The following is a 23,158-nucleotide window of genomic DNA, read 5'->3' on the forward strand; positions in this document are numbered from 1 at the left end:
TTTTTAAAGAGCTGATGTTCCCTACATTAAAAAATTACTGCATCCAACTCTGGTAAATTGTTTGGGATGCGCTGATCTTGTAAGAGCCTGGCCAACTGACTCAGAGTGAATGCTGGAGCCCTGTCATTATTCAATCTCGTATGCAAATGAACAGAGACCATGGCCTGCTTCTCATTTTTTTTTTCCACAACTCTCTTCTCCCCTCTTCCTCGAGATGAGACAGCAAATTAACCAAATGTAAAATTTACACACGTCTGAGGTGCGGGGGGGGGGGTGAAATAGGATACCATAAACCAATAGAGAAGAGTACAAGCCACATCGTAGATTATCATAATTTTCAGGTCAAACTATTACAGGACGTAAAAAGTTGAAAAGATTCTCCGATATTTACTTCAGGCGAGAGACAACTTTTAGGAAAAATTCACACTTGTTTGTCAGTCTGAATTGAAGACATATTCATCCTCTTTCATCTACTAATGTGGAACCAACACAAGAACAAGCAAGTTATCAACATATCCCCAAATAAAGATACTCTTTTTCCTCTCTTTCGCTCTCTATACATATTGGCTATAGAACTGTTTCTCATTCCATGTTAACATACATCACTTCTTCACATTCAAACAACACATCTCTCCTATTTGACTAGTTTCTGAAAGAAAACTTTTGAGGCAAATTAATCGCAAAGTGATTTTTACAAATGCCAAAATGCAAATGGCCTTTATTGCTTACACTTTTTTTTTTTTTTTAGTTGGGAGTCACCACTTATCAAAATCCAAAGGCCACTCGAGGATAACGGTTAACAAATACAAGGTGGTAGTGTAGTAATCATTAATGATGTAAATTGGGTAGAATTTGACTTATTTATGGAGATGGCTCAACAAGAACTGGTTTACATTGGATTTGAAGGCTACTATGTTGTATTCAACTGGGAAGCAAGGCAGCAGAACAGTGTTCCACAGGCAGGCAGTTTTGGAAAAGAAGCTTGTTCATGGAATCTGTGTTTAAATTTAGGCACTGATAGAGAGTGGAGGAAATCGTGTATAGTGATTGTAGTTAGTCGAATGATTTTTGTGAAAGTTTGGCAAGGGGACCATAGATTGGAGTTCAGTCGAGCACTTATGAAAATAATGATAGAGCAGAGACAGGCTCGCAACATCTCTTTTGTGGGAAAGAGGTTGCAGGGAAGAGAAAAGGGTGTCACTTAGTAAATTTCAAAGCTGGTTTTGAAACCTGTCAAGGCGTGATAGGGCATGCCGAGCAGCTTCTACCCAGACATGGCAAAGTACTCCATTTTAAAGGGTACCTAGCTCATACAGATAGAGAATTGCACTTTTCCAGCGATCTTGGCAACAGATTTGATGCACGTGTTCCATTTCAGATCAGGAGTGAAACAAACATGTTAAAACAAAGTATTTCCAACCAATAAAAATATTTCCAAACATTTAAAAAAGTAACACTTATGTGTGGAAATATAAACGAGTGGAAAAACTAAAGATCTGAGACAAACAGCCAAGAGATTCAGATTTTAACAGCCAGCCAAATAAAAGAAACTCTACATCGCACCACAGCCTTTGTCTTGAGAATAGCAGGGTGAAGGACTTCATGACAAACATATCCAACTTTAGCAGCTTTTTTTTTTTTTTTTTTTTTTTTTTTACATGGTGGTCACCACTTATCAAGGCCCGGAGGCCACTCAGGGATAAGGGTTATTCCGGGTACAGTAATCAATGAGATAGTATTGTAGCAATCATTAGTATTGGAGATTTGATGAGGGTCTTACTTAAGAGGGCGGTTCGTCAGGAATTTGTTTATGTTGGATTTGAAGACATCCAGGTTGTAGTCAGGTGGGAAACAGGCAAACAGAAGAGAGTTCCACAGGCGTGCACTTCTGAGAAAGCTCTGCTCATGGAATCTACGTTTGGATTTAGGTACAGATGAAGAATGGGGAAAATTTTTGACAGTAGTTTCAGCCAGACGGGTGTTTCTCGTGAAAGATTGGCGAGGGGGGACGAGAGATTGGCGAGGGGGGGGGGGACGAGAGATTGGAGCTCAGACGAGCACTTGCCATGGAAATAACGATAAAACAAAGACAGGCTCGCAACGTCTCTTCTGTGGGAGAGAGGTTGCAGGGAAGAGAAAAGGGCATCCCCCACTAAACCACAAAGTCTATTTTGTACTCTGTCAAGGCAGGATAGGCTGTTTTTAGCAGCTTCTGCCCAGATGTGGCAGCAGTACTCTATCCTTGGACGTACTTGGCTTTTATACAGATAGAGAATTGCATCAGTAGTGAGATATCTTCTGGAGCAGTAGAAGGATCCCACTATTTTCCCAGCGTCCTTGGCAACAGACCTGATGTAAGTGTTCCATTTCAGATCAGGAGTAAAGGTCAAACCCAGAAGCTTGTCAAAACATGGAGCCTCCCCAAGATGAGAGCCATCCATTTCAATTGATGCCAGATGGGGATCAGAGCGTTAATGATATAAAGATAGAAGCTTGGTTTTGGATGCATTAAAAGTGACCAGCCACCTCTTTCCCCACTGTACCATGCGCTCAAGATTAGAGGAGAGAGAATTAGAGAGAACTTTGTCATTTATGGCCTTTGATGTGTTGCCATAGCTGGTCGTGTCATCAGCATAGATGTCAACGAATGATTTAAGTATGTGTTTTGGGAGATCATTGATGTAGATCAGGAAGAGAGTTGGGTCCAGGATGGACCCGAGGGACTCCAGCATTAATACTGTGGGCCTCTGATTTCTGCCCATCAACCACTACTCTTATGAACCTATCGGAGAGAAATGATTTAATGATTGAGAAAACATTTCCAGTGATACTGTAGCTGGAAATCTTGTGAAGTAGGCCTTTATGCCATACCTTATCGAAGGCCTACCGATATGTCAAGAGCAATTGCCCTGGAAAGGAAGCCTTTGTCAAGAGATTCACTAATCCTATGAGATATAACTGTTAGCACATCTGCTGTAGATCTTGTGGAGCGGAAACCATATTACATGTCACTAAGAAGGTTGTTTCTGTTGAGGTGGTTTACTACTTCTTTATTTAATATGGATTCCAACAACTTACTCATGACACACAGGAGACTTATTGGTCTGTACTGAGAGTGAGATGACCTGAATTCTTAAATACAGGACATACTGATGAGGTTTTCCAGGGTGCTGGAAAGCACTTCTCATTAAGGCAACGCTTACACAGTTTTGTAAGTATGGGGGCAAGTTCTGGTTGGAGCTTTTTCAGCACTATAACTGGAATGCCGTTAGGGCCAGTTGCTTTACTGGAATCAAGGTTCTTGATTGGCTTGGCAACCTCACGCACAGATATTTGTATGTTGCATAGCATGTCTGTTATAGGAGGAAATACGGTGAGTTGATGGCCTTTGTCGCATAGGGTAGCTGCAAAGTTCTTGGCAAATAATCTGGCCTTGTCTGATGCTGACGAGATGACCTTAGGTTCATTGATGATAGTTGGGATAGAACGCATGCTTCTGTTCAAAATCCTGTTTGCTATTTGCCAAATCCCTGGTCCCCCCTCGCCAATCTTTCACGAAAAACACCCGTCTAGCTGAATCCACTGTGAAAAATTTCCCCCACTCTATATCTGTGCCTAGATCAAAACGCGGATTTCATGAGCAAAGCTTCTTTCTTAGAACTGCACGCCTGTGGAACTCTGTTCCGTCTGCCTGCTTCCCTCCGGACTACAACTTGAATGTCTTCAAGTCTAATGTTAACAAATTCCTAATGAACCGCCCCCCCTAATTAAACACTTCATAAAATCTCCTCACTAACGTAATGTACTTGCAATAACCCTTATCCCTGAGTGGCTTCCGGGCCTTGATAAGTGGTGATCACTGTGTAAAAAAAAAAAAAAAAGAACCAAGCCACTGCTCAGCTACTTTGGATTTAATGGACTGAGCATATAGCTCTCTTGCATTTTTTATTACTCTTTTACAGTGGTTGCTGGCAGTCCTGAAAGCAGCTTTAGTCTCAGTACATCTATTACGTTGGTAGCTATGGAAAAAGTGATTTCTGTGCGCGATGGCAGCAGTGCATTCAGGGGAGAACCATGGCTGGCTGTTAGGTTTTTGTTGGAATTTTTTGGATGGTATGAATCGGTCTATGCCTACAATTAACCATTCGGTCAGGTCTATAGAGGACACATCCTTTTTAAACATGGAATGCAGAGGTGGGTCAGATATGAATGTACGGAAGCTATCCCAGTCAGCCATAGCGTATCGATATACAGTACAGTGGAGAGGTACGTCCGAAGACTTATTACATTATTAAGCTTGCACACATATACACACGCGCACTACAGGAACTAAGGTAATGCACACACACACACACACACACACACAGGCACATACATGATACCACGCTGTCAAATATGCACATGTTCATACAATGAACATTTTGCTTTGTAACTACTATTCACTTATTTATCTCAGCATGTGTTGAACTATGGACATTTTCATAACTAAAAAAATAACTTATATTCGTTTTCTTGTAAAAAAGATAAAAATATTTTCTTACTAGCAAAGAGACCCAATGTTGCCCAGGATTGAATGATGATCAACAAATGTTTCACAATCCCACATTTTTAATGTCATCAAAATCTGTGAAATCACCGATTTTTCAATTAAATCGATTGTCTGCTTAGTTAAGGACCCATCACAGTGCACCAGAAGGAAGCTTCATATGCCTTTTCATAGTGACTTAAGCCACAATACATTGTAGTCTACATTGCACTGTAGAGAACCTACTGTTAATTTTATAAAATTATTTTTATATATAATGGCTTGAATTTAAGTTTAAAACGCAGAAGTTAAGTATCATTCTTCAATTGCGCTTTAAACAGAAACATTAATTTTGAATGCGCCCCTGTCATATCAAAGAACCTCCTGTTGATTTATATGTCAGGTCTTTCAGCTTGTGTGGTAATAAAACTTCTGAAATGCACTTCTGATGTTAGGCTGTGTAAGGTGTTAACTTTAGTCAAAATCACCTGTTCTTATTTTCATCGGATTATTTTGATTATCGATACTTATCGAAGACATTTTGATACAAAACCTATCTAAGAACACTGCCGCGCATGAAGTATCTTTGTGTGAAATTTCATAGTAATCAGCCCAGCCATTTTCAAGTTCATTGGGAACAAATTCACACACAAAGTTCCTTTTTATACAATAATCTAATATATAAAAGGCTATATGTCTGCCTGTCTGTCTCCATATTTTCAAACTATCTCTTCCAAAACTAAAAGTCGCAGAGCAGCGCTAGGGGCCTCAAATGATTTTTTACAAACTGTTCTTTTATGGGTCTTTAGCCGGTTAAAATAGTTTTTAAGGGTCAAAAATGGGTCAAAATTGAAAAAGAAATCTTAATACATTTTGTACATTCATCTTAGTTTATTTTTTAATCATTTCATATGTGTGTTATGTTGGTACAGTGGTAACGTCACCAGTTTTGAATGCTACAGTTTTGATTTCGATTGTAGCTGATGGCACCAAAGTATTTTTTTTTTACTTTGGAAAACCACGACTCTGTAACAGTATATACAAAATCTGAATAAATTAAAATATATTCAAGTGTATTTTACGACTCCACTAGTAGAGATAAAATTATGCATTTCTTCAATTTTGTCTTTTAGCAAACTATATTTTAATTCATGTTGAAATAGAAAAGTCATATTTTATTATGCATGCTTGTTTTTTTTTTTTTTTTTGCATTTATAGATGTTAAATTTCCCTTAATACTTGTGATAATTGTTAGTGGCCCAGAGGTAACGTCATAGCAAATGGAGTCAAAGGCGACTTTGTAGCAGAGTTCGAGACTCCCAACCAGTAGGAATTGTCACTTCCTACACTGATGATTGCGTAAGCATGAAACACTGCAGGTATAAAAAATTATTCGTTAAAACATTAACTTTTTACCCCAATTCATATTAAATGTCCATGTGATTCTTGCCTACACACAAAGGTGCTCCCAAAATGGCCTCTAGCATGGCATGTTTTTTTACTTTCATAAATCTGTGTATTTTCTTCACAATGCTTTTTTTTTTATCAGTTCCAGGTCATGACAATATATAAAACGTTTATCACAAGTTAGTAATAAAAAAAATTTAAAAAAAAACAAAAAAAACATTAACATGCTTCAACGTACATTTTACAAGCGTTAGTATTTAAATGAAATGGTCCATATTATCTACAGCCGATTTTTTTTTTTTTTTTTTTTAAACTGATGGCCAAGTTTAAATTCTGTGGTTAATCCGATGAATCTTTTTTTTTTTTTTTTTTTAATATCATTATTAATTCAAGATCATCTTACCTGTGGGTGTGTCTGGCTCAACAAGATTGGATTCCTCAAGAGGTGTTTCAAAACCGTCAGCAACCATCCTATCATAAATAAATTTATTGAGCAAAAATCGTGCTTGATTTCCAACATCATCCCGATTGAGACTCCGCTGAGGCGATTCTAAAAATAAAATTAAAAATTTTTAAATTAAAAAAAAAAAAAAAAAAAAAAAGTGTTATATTTGTAAATTTGAAGTTTTTATTACAGCAGATTAACATAATGTACAAGGTGCCTTCAATAAGTTTCTAGACTTTTTTGTTTTTTTGAATGGACACTTATTTATAGTACACACATGAAACGCTAGTCCCTTCCAAGTAATCTCCTCCGGCTGCAATGCACTTGTATCATTCTAACAACTTCTGGAAGGCCCCATGGAAATCTTGTATGAGCATGTCAATAATCCTCGTTAAAGTCTATTTCATCTCAATCGTCTCATAACGACAGCCTCTAAGGTTGTCATTGAGCTCAGGGAATAACCAACATTCACAGGGAACAAGGTCTGGACTATAGGGAGGGCGAAGAACTGTCTTGATGCCCATCTTGATCAAAAATAGTCTGTGACAAGGATGAAGTTGTGGCCTGGTGCATTCGTGCAAATCTTCCGCACCCTCAGTTCCTCACAAATAATTGTGTGAACAGTTCCCACACTGACATCAAACTGTCTATAGACACATGACAGTCCTTACCCATGAAATTCTTTATTTGGCCAATCAACTCAGGTGTTCTGATTTTCTTACTCCTCCCATACCTCTCATCATCTATCACAGATTTCCTGCCTTGAATTTCTTATGCTACTCAAATCCTGATGCTCGATTCATGCAAGATGATCCAAAAGCAGTCTGAAGCATTCTATATGTTTCTGTGGCATTTTTTCCAAGTTTAAAGCAGAATTTTATTGCATATCGTTCTTCTAAAGATTGCATTTTTGAAATTCACCAGCTGTGACAATTCTGCTTTGGTAGGGTGTATTCCAATTCCTGCTGTAGCTGGAATCTATATAAAAGCCAAGTACGTCCAAGGATGGAGTACTGCTGCCACATCTGGGCAGGAGCTGCTAAAAACAGCCTATTCTGCCTTGACAGAGTACAAAATAGACTTTGTGGCTTAGTGGGGGATGCCCTTTTCTCTTTCCTGCAACCTCTCTCCCACAGAAGAGATGTTGCAAGCTTATCTTTGTTTTATCGTTATTTCCATGGCAGGTGTTCGTCTGAGCTCCAATCTCTGGTCCCACCTCACCAATCTTTTATGAAAAACACCGGTCTAGCTGAAACCACTGTCAAAAATTTTCCCCACTCTTTATCTGTGCCTAAATCAAAACGTAGATCCCATGAACAAAGCTTCTTTCTTAGAACTGTACGCCTGTGGAACTCTGTTCCATCTGCCTGCTTTCAACCTGACTACAACCTGGATGTCTTCAAGTCCAACGTAAACAAATTCCTGATGAACCGCCCCCCTTAAGTAGACACTTTAAATATCCACACTAACGTACTGTACTTACAATAACCCTTATCTCTGAGTGGCTTCCGGGCCTTGATAAGTGGTGACCACCTTGTAAAAAAAAAAAAATTTTTTTTAAACTGTTCATTTGAACTCGAAATCATAAAAATTGGTCAGTTATCTCATAAGATGTATAGCAATAACATACTGAATTTTCAAGAGTCTACAACAATTTTAAATACCTGTATAAAAAAAAGTCTTGAAGACACCTTGTAACATTTTCTTAATCATTTTTCTTACATTATCCACAACATTTGGCATTTCTTGCCATCTTTTCTCTATTATTAGTAACATTTTACGCTACCGAAACTTTTGCTGCCACTGCTGATGATACAAACAGGCTTGCGAGAATTGACAACGTCAGTCATGGTCAGATGTATCAGCTCTTCAAAAACTAGATGATCTGATGGAACATCTTGGCATCCCTTCTTTGGAAGTTATTCCGAGGCATGGAAAATTGAGATAGCTTGGGCATGAAGAAAATGGATGACAACCTTTGGCAACACAGAATGTTGTCCTTTGATGTCAGAGGCAAATACCCCAGCTGGCCAAAGAAGCAATGGACGGATAATATCAAGGCTGACCTCCATGCTATAAACATCACAAGAGTATCTGGTCAATGATTCTAATGCCTGGAGAACAGCCATCAACGACTTTAATAAAATTTAAGTTACTTTCTCTCTCACACACATTTTACAATTTATTTATTACTAGACTACCCGTGACCCGTTGGGTCAGTATGTTATATTAGCTATGGAATTTGTGTATGACCGTGACACTTGTGACCTAAAGAAAATAGTTTTTTTTTTGTTACATAACAGAAACATTTCTATGAAAGTATATTAAAATGAAAAAAGAATATAGATTTCTAGGAGTCGTTCTGTTTAGTATAATTGATTATTTTGAAAAAAAAAAAAATTACAGTATAGGTAAATGTGCATTGAATAATACTTATTATAGTTAAATTCAAATTTTGATATATCTGAACCCCCCCCCCTTTTTCATAGGTTACCACTTATCAAGGCCCAGAAGCCATTCAGGGATAAGGATTATTGCGTGTACAGTAATCAATGGGATAGTATCGAAGTAATCGTTAGTATTGGAGTTTTGATGAAGTGTCTTACTTAAGGGGGAGATTCACCAGGAATTTGTTTGTTGGACTTGAAGACATCCAAGTTGTAGGCATGTGGGAAACGGGCAAGCGGAAGAGAGTTCCACAGGCGTGCACTTCTAAGAAAGAAGCTTTGTTTTAGGCACAGATAAAAAGTGGGGAAAATCTTTGACAGTGGTTTCAGCTAGATGGGTGTTTTTCATGAAAGATTGGGGAGGGGGGGCAGAGATTGGAGCTTGGACAAGCACTTGCCATGGAAATAACGATAAAACAAAGACAAGCTCGCAACATCTCTTCTGTGAAAGAGGTTGCAGGGAAGAGAAAAGGGCATCCCTCACTAATCCACAAAGTCTATTTTGTACTCTGTCAAGGCAGAATAGGCTGTTTTTAGCAGCTCCTGCCCAGATGTGGCAGCAGTACTCTATCCTTGGATGTACTTGGCTTTTATATAGATAGAGAATTGCATCAGTAGTGAGATATCTTCTGGGGCGGTAGAAGGACCCCACCATTTTCCCAGCAACCTTGGCAACAGACTTGATGTACGTGTTCCACTTCAGATCAGGAGTAAAGGTCAAACTAAGAAGCTTGTCAAAACATGGGAGCCTCCCTAAGACGAGAGTCATCCATTTCAGGCCATAGACCCCCCCCTCCTCAATTTTTTTAGTGCCCTTGTGCCTAAATTTTTTTTTTTTTTTTTTTGTAATATTTTCCACCAAATAAAAAATATATATCTCAATGGTAGTCTTTTGGCTAGGAGCAAAGTGTATTATCTGTTCTGTCACAACACTTCACCTTTTCTGTCCTCGATCAGTGAAGGAGAAATCCTTCTAGACAGAGGTAATTTTTATTTTTGTTCCTATCCAGAGTACCCTTTTTGGGGAGCTGGATTTTGCCCACATTAAAAACCGACCTTGTGTCTAACTCTGCCCTTGTGGGGAGGCAAGTAAATAGGAACATCAAGGGTAACAACAAATAATTTTTTTTTTTAATTGTAAGGTCGAAGCACAGAATAGTTACAAAACACCCTCCCCATTTTAAGAATGGCTTTAAAAATATTATTTTAGCACAGTACCAAAAAATACATAAGCACCCAAAATTTTATTTTTATTGTTCAATGTTTTTAATGTTAAATCATAAAATAAAATCATTTTAAAACTTCATCTTGCATTATTTTTTTTAATTTGTTAAATTAAATTTTAATAACATGATCACATTTTTTTTTTAATTTTTTAAATTAAATTTTAATAACATGATCACATTTTTTTTTTAATTTTTTAAATTAAATTTTAATAACATGATCACATTTTTTATAATTATGTGATTATATTTTACCCATTTAAAGTTTGCGAAACATGTAATAAAAAAAAATTTTTTTTTTTTTAATTTTTAAAAAAAGCTTCTGCTCGACACCGATGTCGACCTTAGAGTCCCTTTTAGTGATTACCTGGTTCGAGAGTATTTGTACAACTAAACGACAAATCTGAAAAAAAAAAAAAAAAAAAAAAAAAAAGTCGTTGCAGCTTTAACAGTTTCATTCTTGTTTTATTAAAGAGTTTCATACTTTGTATTTTTTTAGGTTAAAGTCTAATTTTTTTAAGAAAAATTACCATAGCATTTACTTTTTAATTAAAAAAATAAAAAAGTCAAAAATGTAGAAAAAAAATTGCTGCAACTTCTTTTTTAAACGTTTTCATATAATGAGAATGAATTTAGAAAAACGCGTCCCATTTTGCTAGGAAGGAAAGCGGGTCCCTTATTGAATAAATACCGATTGAAAACACATTTTATGACCGTTCTTGAAGATATAGTCTTTAAAAGAGAATACACATCCCATAATATTTAAAATACTTTTACTTGTTTACTGTTGTTTTAAAAAAAATTAAAGTGATTTTTTTAATTGTCTGTTTTCTACCTAGCTTTGAAAATTTTTGGTGGTTCAACTTATTTTAAAGAGTTTTAGTTAAAAAAAAAAAAAAAAAAAAAAATGTCGAGTATTACTTTTGAACAAAAAATGTCCGACATGAGATAATCAGGTCTTAGGAGTCTCGATAATCGCTCAAAAATAGAAAATTAAAGAAAATACTGAGGTAGATATAGTTTTAAAATGAGCCCCCCCCCCTCCAAAAGAAAATAAATTTGTATATTTTTAGGTAATGTCCAAGATCACTGCTTGGAAAAAAAATAAAAATAAAAAAAATAAAAAAAATCAAGCTACAAGAAGTGGATACGGTTGATTATGTAACGAAACCGAATGGAAAACACGAAAAACAAAACCATATATTTATAAAAAAAAAAAAAAATTACTTTAGTTTTTTACATTTCTTGTGTTATTACGAAACAAAGAAAACACTTCTTGTATTATCAACTAATAAAACGAATATTTTATTTTAAAAATTTGGTACTTCACAGGGAACGTAAACCCTGCGTAAATTATGTCTTTATTTAATGATTGCTCTCTCAAAGCGCATGCGCAGAAGGTTTTCTTTAGCTTATATTTAATCACAAAAAACTTTTTGAAGGTACTATTTGAGACTAAAAAGGGAAGGGGGTGCAAAAATCATTATTTGAGTATGTATGAAAGAATAATTTAAAAAAATATTTAGTGGAGAAAATAAAAAAATTAAAATAAAATAAAATAAAAAATAAAAACAAGCACGAAATAAAAGTATGAATCAAATTTACTAAAAGAAAAAAAATTTTTAAATAAAATAAATACACACACGATTAAAAATAAAGTCCGAGATATATACGGAAAAAGTGAAAGAAAACACTTTGAGGGAGCCATCAATTATTAAATAAAAAACACCGTTTAAGCAGGGTCCACGTTCCTCGTGAAGTACCAAAAAATTAATTTAGTTTTAACATTTTTTGTGTTCACAAAACAAAAGGCACTTGTGCAGTATGAGGACGGCGGCCATCTTTTCTTGGCATATTTCACTAAACTGTCACTAGGTAGGTCTTCTCGGTCAAAAAAGACATTTAAATTAATTTGTTGTTGACCCTTCAAAGTCGCTTTAATTTAAAAAAAAAAAAAAAAAAAGTTTCATTTAAATTATTGTTTGGAAAAAAAAAAAAAGCTATTTTTTTGTTTTTGTTTTTATTACAAAATTGTTTTATTAAAATTATATTTTCTTACACAGACATGTAAATGTTTTTACAATTATATATGGATACATTTTTATACAATAAATGTTTGGGTTTTCAAATATTTTTCTGTTCGGAAAAAAATCTTGTTCGTTACTTATTTGCCACGTGATTTGACCAAGAATAAATTAGAGTTATCGCCTTCTAACAATGGCCGCCATCTGAATACTGCCCAAGTGCCCCTCGAAAAAACTATTAAACGATATCCTCTCCTTCCCTAGCATTAAAAATGCGTGATAAAAAATTGAATAAATCAACCTCCTATCTTTCGAAGCTTATAACTACTTAAAAAATGTAATTAAAACCCTATTTTTTTTTTTCAATTAAAGGAGCAAAGACCAAATTTTAAAAAATAGGTTTAATAGCAAATTATGCAATATTTGTTTTTTAAAATCGGTTTTCTTTAAAAAAAAAATAAATAAATAAAAAAAAAATCAACAAATTTTTAATTACTTCGATAAAATATATGTACTCCAAAAAATCACTTACCTATAAAAATACTAATCAATGGGTACTTCCATTCTTCATTGTTAAGAATTTATCCATATTTATATTCCATGTTCTTTTTGAATAAAATACTTTAAGCAAGGATTAAAAAAAAAAAAAAAAAAAAAAAAACGCGACATCAGATGTTTTTCACAATTAAAATAAAGGGAGACAAATGTTTGCTTTTCTTCGCGTTGATATCTTTGATGGCTTTAAGCACCATAATTAATGTCTCTTTCTATTGCATGCTGTAAACAAAAGTTAGTAAATATGGTCCATCATAGGTGAAAAATAATCCCATTTCATTATTAGTTTTTGCAGATAAAAAAAAACAGAATGAAAATAGAAAAAAATTGTCGTAATTCTACGAAATTTTCTGAAAAATATAAGATTATAAGGTTTCACTTAAAAAAACAAAAAACAAAAAGGTTTTAAACTTTGGACTTTACAGGTAAATTTGCAAATAACTTTTTTTTGTTTTAAATTAGCTTATTTTATTTATTGATCTTTTATTTTCAATTTGTGATATATAAATTTGAGGTGAGAACATTAATTATTTTCATTTTAATAGACATTTCAAAATGGGGGGGGGGGTTAAAAAAAACCGCTTGTCTAGAATATTATATTTGGTTTATTGGAAAGAGCATAAAATCTCACATTGAAACTGAAAATATCTTAAAAATTGAACCAATAGAAAAATTTTGATAGATTTTTAAAGTTTAAAAATTGAAAAATATTTAACTCATAAAATTCAATTGATTTCATTGCGTTAAAAAAAAAAAAAAAAAAAAAATGGCTGCATGAACGCGCGCCAGCATTTTGTAAACACTTTTTAAAAAAATAATATTTCTATTATTTTTTAAACAACTTTAATAGTTTATTTTGGAAGTATATTCCATAAAGAAAATAAACAACCCACTTTATTAAAAAGAAAAATTACAAGTTTTTTATATTTTATTCGCAGTTTTGTGTTAGGGTTGTCAAAAATTCCCGGAAGATTCTGATACCCCCCCCCATGTTAAGAATGGCTTTCGAAAATGTTTTTTCAGCGCAGTACCAAAAATGCAAAAGTACCATGTTTTCTTTTTTCTTGTTTCATAATAACACAAGAATTGTTTAAACTAAATTAATTCTTCTAAATAAAATAATTGCTTTCTTTGATAATACGTAAGTGTTTTCTTTCTTTTATTTCGTAATAACAAAGTGTTAAAACTAAAGTATTTTTTAAAATAAATATGATTTCGTTTTTCGTGTCTTGACTCAGTGACCAAGTTTATTTATTTTTTAAAACTTAAGTTAAAAAAATATATTGTTTAAATATTATGGGATGTGTCTGAATGCCGATGCTCAAAATGTATAAACATTTTGACCCCTCCCTTTATTTAATAAAAAAAAAAAAAAAAAAATCACCAAACATCAGGAAATTAACCAATTTTAATTAAATTTTCAGTAGTTATCAAATAATGATCACGAATGAACTAATTATTTTTATTTAAATCTGAGTGGAAATGTATTATTTTGTTTAAACAAAAAATACCTTCACTAAAGTTATAATTTTCAGTAATAAAAAAAAATCCCAAGTATTTATTTTTGCTTTTTTTATATAAATAAAGTAATTATAAAGTAATTTGTAACAATAAAAAAAATAATTTTTAAAGGAACATTACAACAAAAATCCCCTCACATCCGTATTAATGAATTCGATATAACTCAAAGAATAATGAATTTCTCGAACTACATATATTACCATTGAATTAAGCATTGTTTATTGAATATTTTCACACAAAAAATTATAATAGCAAAAATATTTCTACTTTTTTTTTTAAATTACAGATTTTGCATAATTTTTATATGCAAGATTTTAATAATTCCCTTGCTCGCAAGAATGTGAAACTTTCGGCGTAACATAATTTTTATATGATCTCGAACAATTAAATTAAAAAAAAAAAATTAATTTAAAAACAGGAACATAAAAAAATTAAATCAAAAAATGATAAGAATTGATACAAACGTTCAGAATAGAAATCTATGGATGCACGTCCGACACCACCTACCTCCTTTTACTATCATTTTGAAACAGCGTTTTGATTGGCTGAAATTTTTGGCCTCCTTGTAATCGTGTTTATATTTTTTTTTTTTTTTTTTTTTTTTTAGTTTGTTGCGTTTTTGGCGAACGGTACTACATTACTTGCTTTTTGAGGGCTAATTAAGATTTTTTTTTTGCACAATTTTTTTTTTTTTTTTTTTTAATTTATTTAATTCAATATCTTAGGACTTTATTAATTATCTTTGATCCAGAAAACTAATATTTATCTTTTAAAGGATTTTTACAATGAATTTATTTAACTTCAAAATTTAGCTGAATTGGTTAGCTCGCCGTGAAAACATTTTTCATAACTTTTTTTCACATGTGCAAATATTTTTTTCCTTTAGGAAATTAACTTTAGTCTCTAATATTTCAAATACAATCAAAAAATAGTCGGAAACCTACAAAAAAATTATGATAAATCGGCTTTCAAAACTAGGTCCCCCTATTTTTGCTCGTATCTACAATATCTTCTTCAAGAACGGTCATAAAATGTTTTTAATCGATATTTATTCAATAAGGGGCCAGTTTTTCTACCTAGCAAAAATGTACGCGTTTTCCGGGCACCAATGAAAATATCGTTGGTTCGTTGGGTTTAGCGTTGTAAATTATATGAAAACAGAAACGATTCTCTTAACAGTCGCGTAAAGACTATATTTTGTATTATTAATGTGATCAACTTTGTTACATTTAAAAAATTTTGTCAGAGCTTTCTTTTTTTTTTTAATGTTTTGATTTAATACAAATATATCGTTAGATTGAGCGTCCTAAATTATGAAATGAAAAAAAAAAAAAAAATGGGCTGTTTTACAATTTGTCACGGTGCAGAGGGAGACAACTCTCGTTTACTAAGAGATTCGTTCAGTTTACGATGCGTTATATTTTTTATCAGAACATTAAAAAAAAAAAGAAAAAAAAAGGGCGCTTATACAGTTTAGTCAAGACATTAAAAATGAAAATATTGAAAAAAAAAAAAAAAGTTATATTGTACGTACTCGTTATAGTCTGAAGTTCTCTGGAAAAAACAAGTTCACTTAATTTCATGAAGTAGTTTTTTATTTTACAGTGAAAAAACAATTTGTTATGATACCGAGCAAAAGGTTCGATTTTTAGGAAGAAAAGCTAGTAATAAAGATGGGGAGGGAGTGTCAGCGCTTTAACTGGAGTTATCTCCCTTTGGCGAGTTCAACAAATTTCGTAACGGCTGACTTCAACGTGTTTTTCTGCTATAAAATAAAAACTACTCGATCAAATTAAATGAAAAATCTTTTTCGAGGATCATCAGTCCAAAACAAATACGTACAATGTAACCTTTTTTTCGATATTTTCATTTTTTTAATGTCTTGACTAAACTGTCCAAGTACCAAAAAAGAAAGCTGTGACGAATTTTTTTTTTTTTTTAATGTAAAAAAGTTGATCACATAGTCTTTACGCGACTGTTAAAGAGAATCGTTTTTGTTTTCATATAATTTACGACGCTAAACCCAACGAACCAACGATATTTTCATTATATGAAAACGTTTAAAAAAAAAAAAAAAAAAAAGCTGCAGCAACTTTCATTCTACATTTGGGTTTGTATTACTGTACACATATTCGAAAAAGTTGTCAAAAACAAATATATAACAAATAAATGTTATCAAAGGCAAGATAAGTTACTTTTCTACCAAACTAAACTGGATATATTTTTCGTGTTTTTATTCAATGCAACATGTTTATTCAGCTCGAAAACCATACAGTGTTTATCGATGTATTGGAACATTCAAGATGGCGTCTTATTCTCTCTTTAACACGGTAAGCGTGGGAAAAGATGTTATAAATAAAAAATCGGATAAAATACTGTTAAAAACTCGCTCAATATATGTTACCGTGACATAGGTTGCCATATATTCGGCGGGTTTTTAATAGTATTTTGTATAGTTTTTTTATTTATAACACCTTTTTCCATACTTACGGTGTTAAAGAGGGTGTGAGACGCCATCTTGAATTTTCCAATACATCGGTAAACACTATGTTTTTCGAGCTGAATAAATATATTACATTGAATCAAAACACAAAAAATATATCCAGTTTGGCAGAAAAGTAACTTATCTTGCCTTTGATAACATTTATTTGTTATATATTTGTTTTTTGACAACTTTTTCGAATCTATGTGTACAGTAATACAAACCCAAAAAATATATACTAAGAATTAAACTCTTTAATAAAATAAGGATGAAACTTAAACCTGCGGCGACTTTTTTTTTTTTTTTACTGTAACAAAGCTTATAATATTAATAACACCAACATCTAGTTTTTAACATACGTAATCGCAGTTTTCGTTTAATAAAAATTATAATACCTCAACAACTATTGTCGCATTTTAATTTTTTGTAATGTTAAAAACTAGATGGTGTTATTACAGGGTGACCCAAAACAAAAACCGGCCCCAACTCTAATTAGGCCCCGTTTCTTAGTGTTTTGTCCGAATGAAATGAAACTTTGGTTATAATAGGGGTAGGCTATAGAAACAAAATTTTTCAAATAAATGCCAAAAGTGGCTTATTACCTTCATTTATATGTAAATAGATGGGAACAAGTGATTTTTTTCAAAACGGGTCAAAATTGGAGGGTCGCTGGCCCCAAACGTGATTTGACCGCGTCGACGCGTGAAAAATGGCCCAAATGTCGCCCCCGAACACACTTAATCACTTATTGAAAGCCACAGGGCGCATTTTTTGACTATAAATGCATTTGTATCATTAAATCTAACATTCCCATTGGCTATCCCACAAGTATAAGGTTTTTTAGGGTATCTCAGAGTCCAAAATGGGTCAAAATTACCCCAAAATTAGCCAAAAATGGTCGGAAATCACGGATTTTCCAAAATGCACCTCCCATGGGCCCCAAAACACCTCTACATGGCAGAAACTGTTGGGAAATGCTTGAAGCAGGCACTCTCCTAACTTTTGCACTGTTAATGAGGGGAATAAGGACCTTTAAAAGGGGCTAAATATGGCCGATTTAGCCAAAGAGAATCAAAAAGTCCCTAAGAATCAACATAGGTTGTCAAAAAGGGGCTTAATTTGAGTTATAGATGGAAAATTACCAAATAAGGAAATGTTTTCTTTCTGTAACAATGCAATGGCATCTTTAAATAGACACGATAACATTGCATTGCATTAATTGTGAATTTGATTGAACTTTGCTTTCTTTTTCAGTTAGTAAAATGCAATGAACATGCTGGTATAGCAGGGCAGATTGACGAAGATTATAATTACGACGATTGGACTTATCTTCTGCTTGATTCTCTTCCAACTGAGGCTGAATGTGTTCAAGCTGTGCAACATCATGCTGCCAAATATGGTACCACGACACAGAAAAATCATATTCACCAGTTCTCCTTGCGATTACTACAATTGTGGCAAAAAGCCTTTGGAGGTGATGTTCGTTATGTTACAATACCTGGGAGAAAACAAACTTTATCGATCGCTAAAAATTTACGACAAAGATGTCTACAAAGCAAAGGGTTCCAGACGTGTGAATATGATTAAATGGAAACGAGAGCACCATGTCCTTCTCAATATACTTTCAAAAGATGTGAATCCTGATGAATTTGATGTACATGAACGAAGATTCTTTGTCGATCAAAAGTCTCTCTCGCAAATGGCTCATTGACACTTTCCACGTCAATATGGAACATGAACGGTTTCTGGCAGAGCAAGAACTGCACAATCGTTTGGATTTGGACGATGATCAATTTGAAGTGGAGGATATAAGTGACCAATTGCCAGAGCATGATACCTCAAACAATTTGAACTACTCATTAAACAGATTGGGTACAATCTGTAGCACTGTCCCATGTACCGAGATCGCCACCCAAACACATGTCACTTACAATCTGCGAACTGGTGCACAAAATTTCCAGGAGTCAATCAAAATAGCTCTAGCAAATTCCTGTGCCGAGAGTGGTTTGTTGATATGACACGGGAGAAAATTGGGATTGATGAATACATTGTAGAATATTTGGAACCATTTCCCAACGACAATAGAAAGAAAACATGGCAGTATCCTTCCCGAATTGAAGAGCAGAAGACATTGAAAATTCAATTTTTGTCGTGCAATGTCATTGGTGCATGGAACTTGACAAGACGAAAACCAGTATTTGTGCTAGAGAATAATGATGTGATTGACGAGCTCTTTAATGCATTATATTGATATTTTACTGTTAAATGATTTTAAAGACATGTGAAGTGAAGCTGTGTCTTGAAATAACAAAATAATTCCTTTGCTAATTACTCATACCTTTTATCAAGTTATTCAATATATTGGTTACAAATCGAGAAATAGCGAATCGAGGGCCATTTTCCTCAATTTTCGGGTAACTATGAGAACAATATGAATTCAGACTCTTCTTGGACAGCATTTTATTGACATTCAATGTTCAATTTACAATTAATTACTTTCTGAGAAGTTGATGTAGTAAAGTTACGATGTTTCTAAAAAGTATCATTGATGAATGAACTAATGATTCATATGTTATGTACCGTAAAGCGTAATTTTGTCATTTTTGGATTGTTTTGACCCTTTTTACATCCCCCAAAGATCTCTAAATACCCTAAATACAAATGGATAAGATAACAGGATGGTTATTTCAGTCTTCCAACTGTAAAAAGCCATACAGGAGTGTTTATAGGAGCCCGATGAGATATAATACCTGCATTTTGGGGATTATCCGTGATTTTCGTTCATTTTTGGCTAATTTTTGGGTAAATTTGACCCATTTTGGACCCTTAAGATACCTTGAAAAGCCCTATATAGGTGGAATAGCCAGTGAGAATGTTAGATTTAATGATATAGAGCCATTTATGGTCAAAAATTGCACCCTGTGTGGCTTGGGAGGTGCATTTTGGAAAATCCGTGATTTCCGACCATTTTTGGCTAATTTTGGGGTAATTTTGACCCATTTTGGACTCTGAGATACCCTAAAAAACCTTATACTTGTGGGATAGCCAATGGGAATGTTAGATTTAATGATACAAATGCATTTATAGTAAAAAAATGCACACTGTGGCTTTCAATAAGTGATTAAGTGTGTTTGGGGGACGAAATTTGGGCCATTTTCACACATTGACGCGGTCAAATCACGTTTGGGGCCAGCGACCCTCCAATTTTGACCCGTTTTGAAAAAAATCACTTGTTCCCATCTATTTACATATAAATGAAGGTAATAAGCCACTTTTGGCATTTATTTGAAAAATGTTGTTTCTACAGTCTACCCCTAGTCATAACTAGTTTATTATATTCAAAACATCACATCAAAATACTATGGCATTTGGCTTTTTTTTTTTTTTTTTTTTTTTTTTTTTTTTTTTCTTCTCCGTTGACTGTAAAATGCTCAGAAAAGCAATTGAATGCCCTGTTTTTTTTTTTTGGGGGGGGGGGGTCACCCTGTATAAGCTTTTTTGTTACAGTAAAAAAAAAAAAAAAAAAAAAAAAAAGGTCGCTGCAACTTTAAAAGTTTAATCCTTGTTTTATTAAAGATTTTCATTCTTCGGATTTTTTAAAGTTAAAAACTAATTTCTTAAAAACCTTACCATAACATTTACTTTTTAATAAAAAAAAAAAAAAAAAAAAGTTGCCGAACTTCTTTTTTAAATGTTTTCATCTAATGAAAATATCGTGGGTCCGTTGGTTTTCTCTTAACAGTCGCGTAAAGACTACATTTTGTATTATTAATGCTACCAATTTTGTTACATAAATAAAAAATAAAAAATTCGTCGCAGCTATTTTTTTTTTTTTTTAATGTTTTGATTTTAAAAAATATCGAGATTCGTTCATTTTTTCATCTCATAATTATGAGATGAAAAAAATGAACGAATCTCTTAGTAAAAGAGTTGTCTCCCTCTGCACAATGACAACTTGTAAAACAACGCCAAATAAACTAATAATTGTTTGTTTTTTAACTTCAATTTCGTAAAAGGGAGATAATTTTCGAGTTGCTTCCCTTGCACTGCAAGACAACTAATAAAAATAACACCTACGTTTACAGATTCAAAGAAGCAGACGACATATGACCAGACGACAAAAAAAAAATGGCGGTTGAGCGTCGGAATCAAAAACCATCGAGAATTTAGACAAAATTAATCCGGCCTTACAGGATCATAATACGAAATAAACTTCTAAATTACCTAGTGTTGAAAATCTGACTAATTCGTTGCCTTACTTGCTGCTGCACCCCCCCATCACAAAAATAAACTGGACATTTTACAAATTTTAAGTTTTGTGTTTGTTTCTCGCCTCTACGTGACTTATACTGTTGTTAATTTATTACTTATTTTTTAAAGTGCTAAAACGCTAAAAAGCTTTCTACTCTAATAGTTTCTTCCCTCAAACGGCTAGACTTTGGAATTCCCTTCCTGTTACCTGCTTCCCTGACTGTATTGATAGGTGTAATTTTTGTAGGAATTTTTGACACCCCTAACACGAAACTGCGAATAAAATAAAAAAAACTCGTAATTTCTCTTTTAAAGGTGGGTTGTTTATTTTCTTTATGGATTATACTTCCAAAATAAACTATTAAAGTTGTATAAAAAGTAATAGAAATTTTTTTTTTTTTTTTTTTTAAAAAACACAGTTATGAAATTAATTGAATTTTACGAGTTCAGTATTTTTCAATTTTTAAATTTTAAAAATCTATAAAAAATTTTCTATTGATTCTATTTTTACGATATTTTCAGGGTCAATGTGAAATTTTATGCTCTTTCCAATAAACCGAATATAATATTTTAGACAAACTTTTTTTTTTTTTTTTTTTAAATTCATGACGAAAATTAATGCCCAGTGAAACAGACACCAGAGAAAAAGCAGCAGAACTGGATCGATTACATTATCTGATGAAAGAGAAGTTAAAGAGTGCTTCAACTCCTGATCAAATCCAAATCATGACACTTGCTCCTGATTTTTGGTCTCGTGAATACACCTCTAAATTCTACAAGGTATCTGAGTATGTTGTTCAGATTGCCAGAGAACTGACAAATAGTATTTTGTCAAAACCTAACTCGATTTTTCACGGAGACAGTCGACGTGATAATACAAATGTATGATACAGCCACCAAATATCAGGCTAAAAAGGACTTGGTTAGTATAGCAAAAGGTATTCGCAAACAAAACGCTTGATAATGTGTAATTTGCATGAACTGTATGTTGCAAGTGGTGTGTTTTAGCTGGATCTACACATTCTGTTCTGTGACATATCAGAATGCAGAACTTCTTGTTGATGCCATGAAGATTTGATTTCAAAGTTAGTGATTCTTCTAACAAAAATGCATCACTCTGAAAACTGCCCTGGTAGAGTAGATCTGTTGATTGTCACTGTTGATAATCTAACTAGACATTCATATCTAATAAAATGCTAAGCCAGATACTTGAATCGAAAGAAATAGAATCTTTGTTCCAATGAGGTCCTTGTTCTGGAAGATTTTGCAGAAAACTTTCAATTTTTAATATAAAACGAAATTCAAAGTTATCATTGGAGCAAGGAATATTGCTCTCTGCACCTAGTAGTGATTTACTATAGAGATTCTGATCAGCAGCCAAAGCACATTCATTTATTCATTTATTTCCAACAACAAAACCCATGACATTGCATTTGTGTATCAAACTCAGACACTGATTGTTCACTTAATCCAGACTTTATTACTGCACGTGAACAAATGATTGCTGCAGGGCTCATTATAAAAACTTCAAGAATTTCATCAATTTATGCTTGCATAAGGACTTTGGTATTGAAGGCGAGTGGGTTTTCTTCACCACCAGTCACGGAAAATCCCTTTGTGATGAAATTGACGGTTCAGTAAAACACTATGTGGCTAAGCGGTCACTGCAATGCCCTCTTAATAATCAAATCTTTGATTATAAAGCCATACTTGCTATCTACCAAATGTCTGCCATCCGTTTCTTTGCCATCAGTAAGGAAACCATGGAGAAGGTGAGAAAGTCGCTTGAAGAAAGGTGTTTGTAACCACTCTCTGAAGGAGAGGTGGGGAAAAAGGGGTTGGATTTAGAAAAAGGAATTCTAAACGCAGAGTCGTAGCCAGCAAGCTGAACGGCTGAGCTTGTCCGGCGCTCCCGATTTGGGGAGCCCTTCAGGGCCTGATGTTATGATGGGAACTAGCCTGTGACTTACTGGTCTGATCTTACATCGTTTCACTGCTATAGTCTAGTCAGTCACCTCAGATTAGACAGTAGTTGTTACGAAGTAATGGAAACAAATAGTTTGTTACTGTTATAACCCAGAGTTCTGTTTGTGGTGAGGACTCTTGATTTTTCAGCAAGCCACAAGGACCAGCGGAGTGATTGATGTACCCGGAGACTCCCTACACATGGAAAGAAAGACAATTCGATAGAGAGGAAAAGTGCCCCTCCATCAAAACACAGTGGGTAAGGACGATCAACAGGCCAACTTGTAACGAGACAAGGTACAATCAAAGGACA

The 23,158-nt window shown here is 33.7% G+C and overlaps 1 protein-coding gene across 1 annotated transcript in view; it reads right to left on the reverse strand.

Annotated features, from left to right (window-relative positions):
- LOC145260351 (apoptosis regulator BAX-like) overlaps positions 1 to 23,158 on the reverse strand; it is a 135,029-nt gene that overhangs the window by 85,881 nt on the left and 25,990 nt on the right. Inside the window, exon 2 of the mRNA XM_080118284.1 lies at positions 6,336 to 6,482. Coding sequence (XP_079974410.1) covers positions 6,336 to 6,482 — 147 coding nt within the window. The remainder of the gene's footprint in view (positions 1 to 6,335; positions 6,483 to 23,158) is intronic.

This window comes from Euprymna scolopes, chromosome 36 (genome assembly GCF_053919585.1).
Source record: "Euprymna scolopes isolate OS-2025 chromosome 36, ASM5391958v1, whole genome shotgun sequence".
NCBI classification, from domain to species: domain Eukaryota; kingdom Metazoa; phylum Mollusca; class Cephalopoda; order Sepiida; family Sepiolidae; genus Euprymna; species Euprymna scolopes.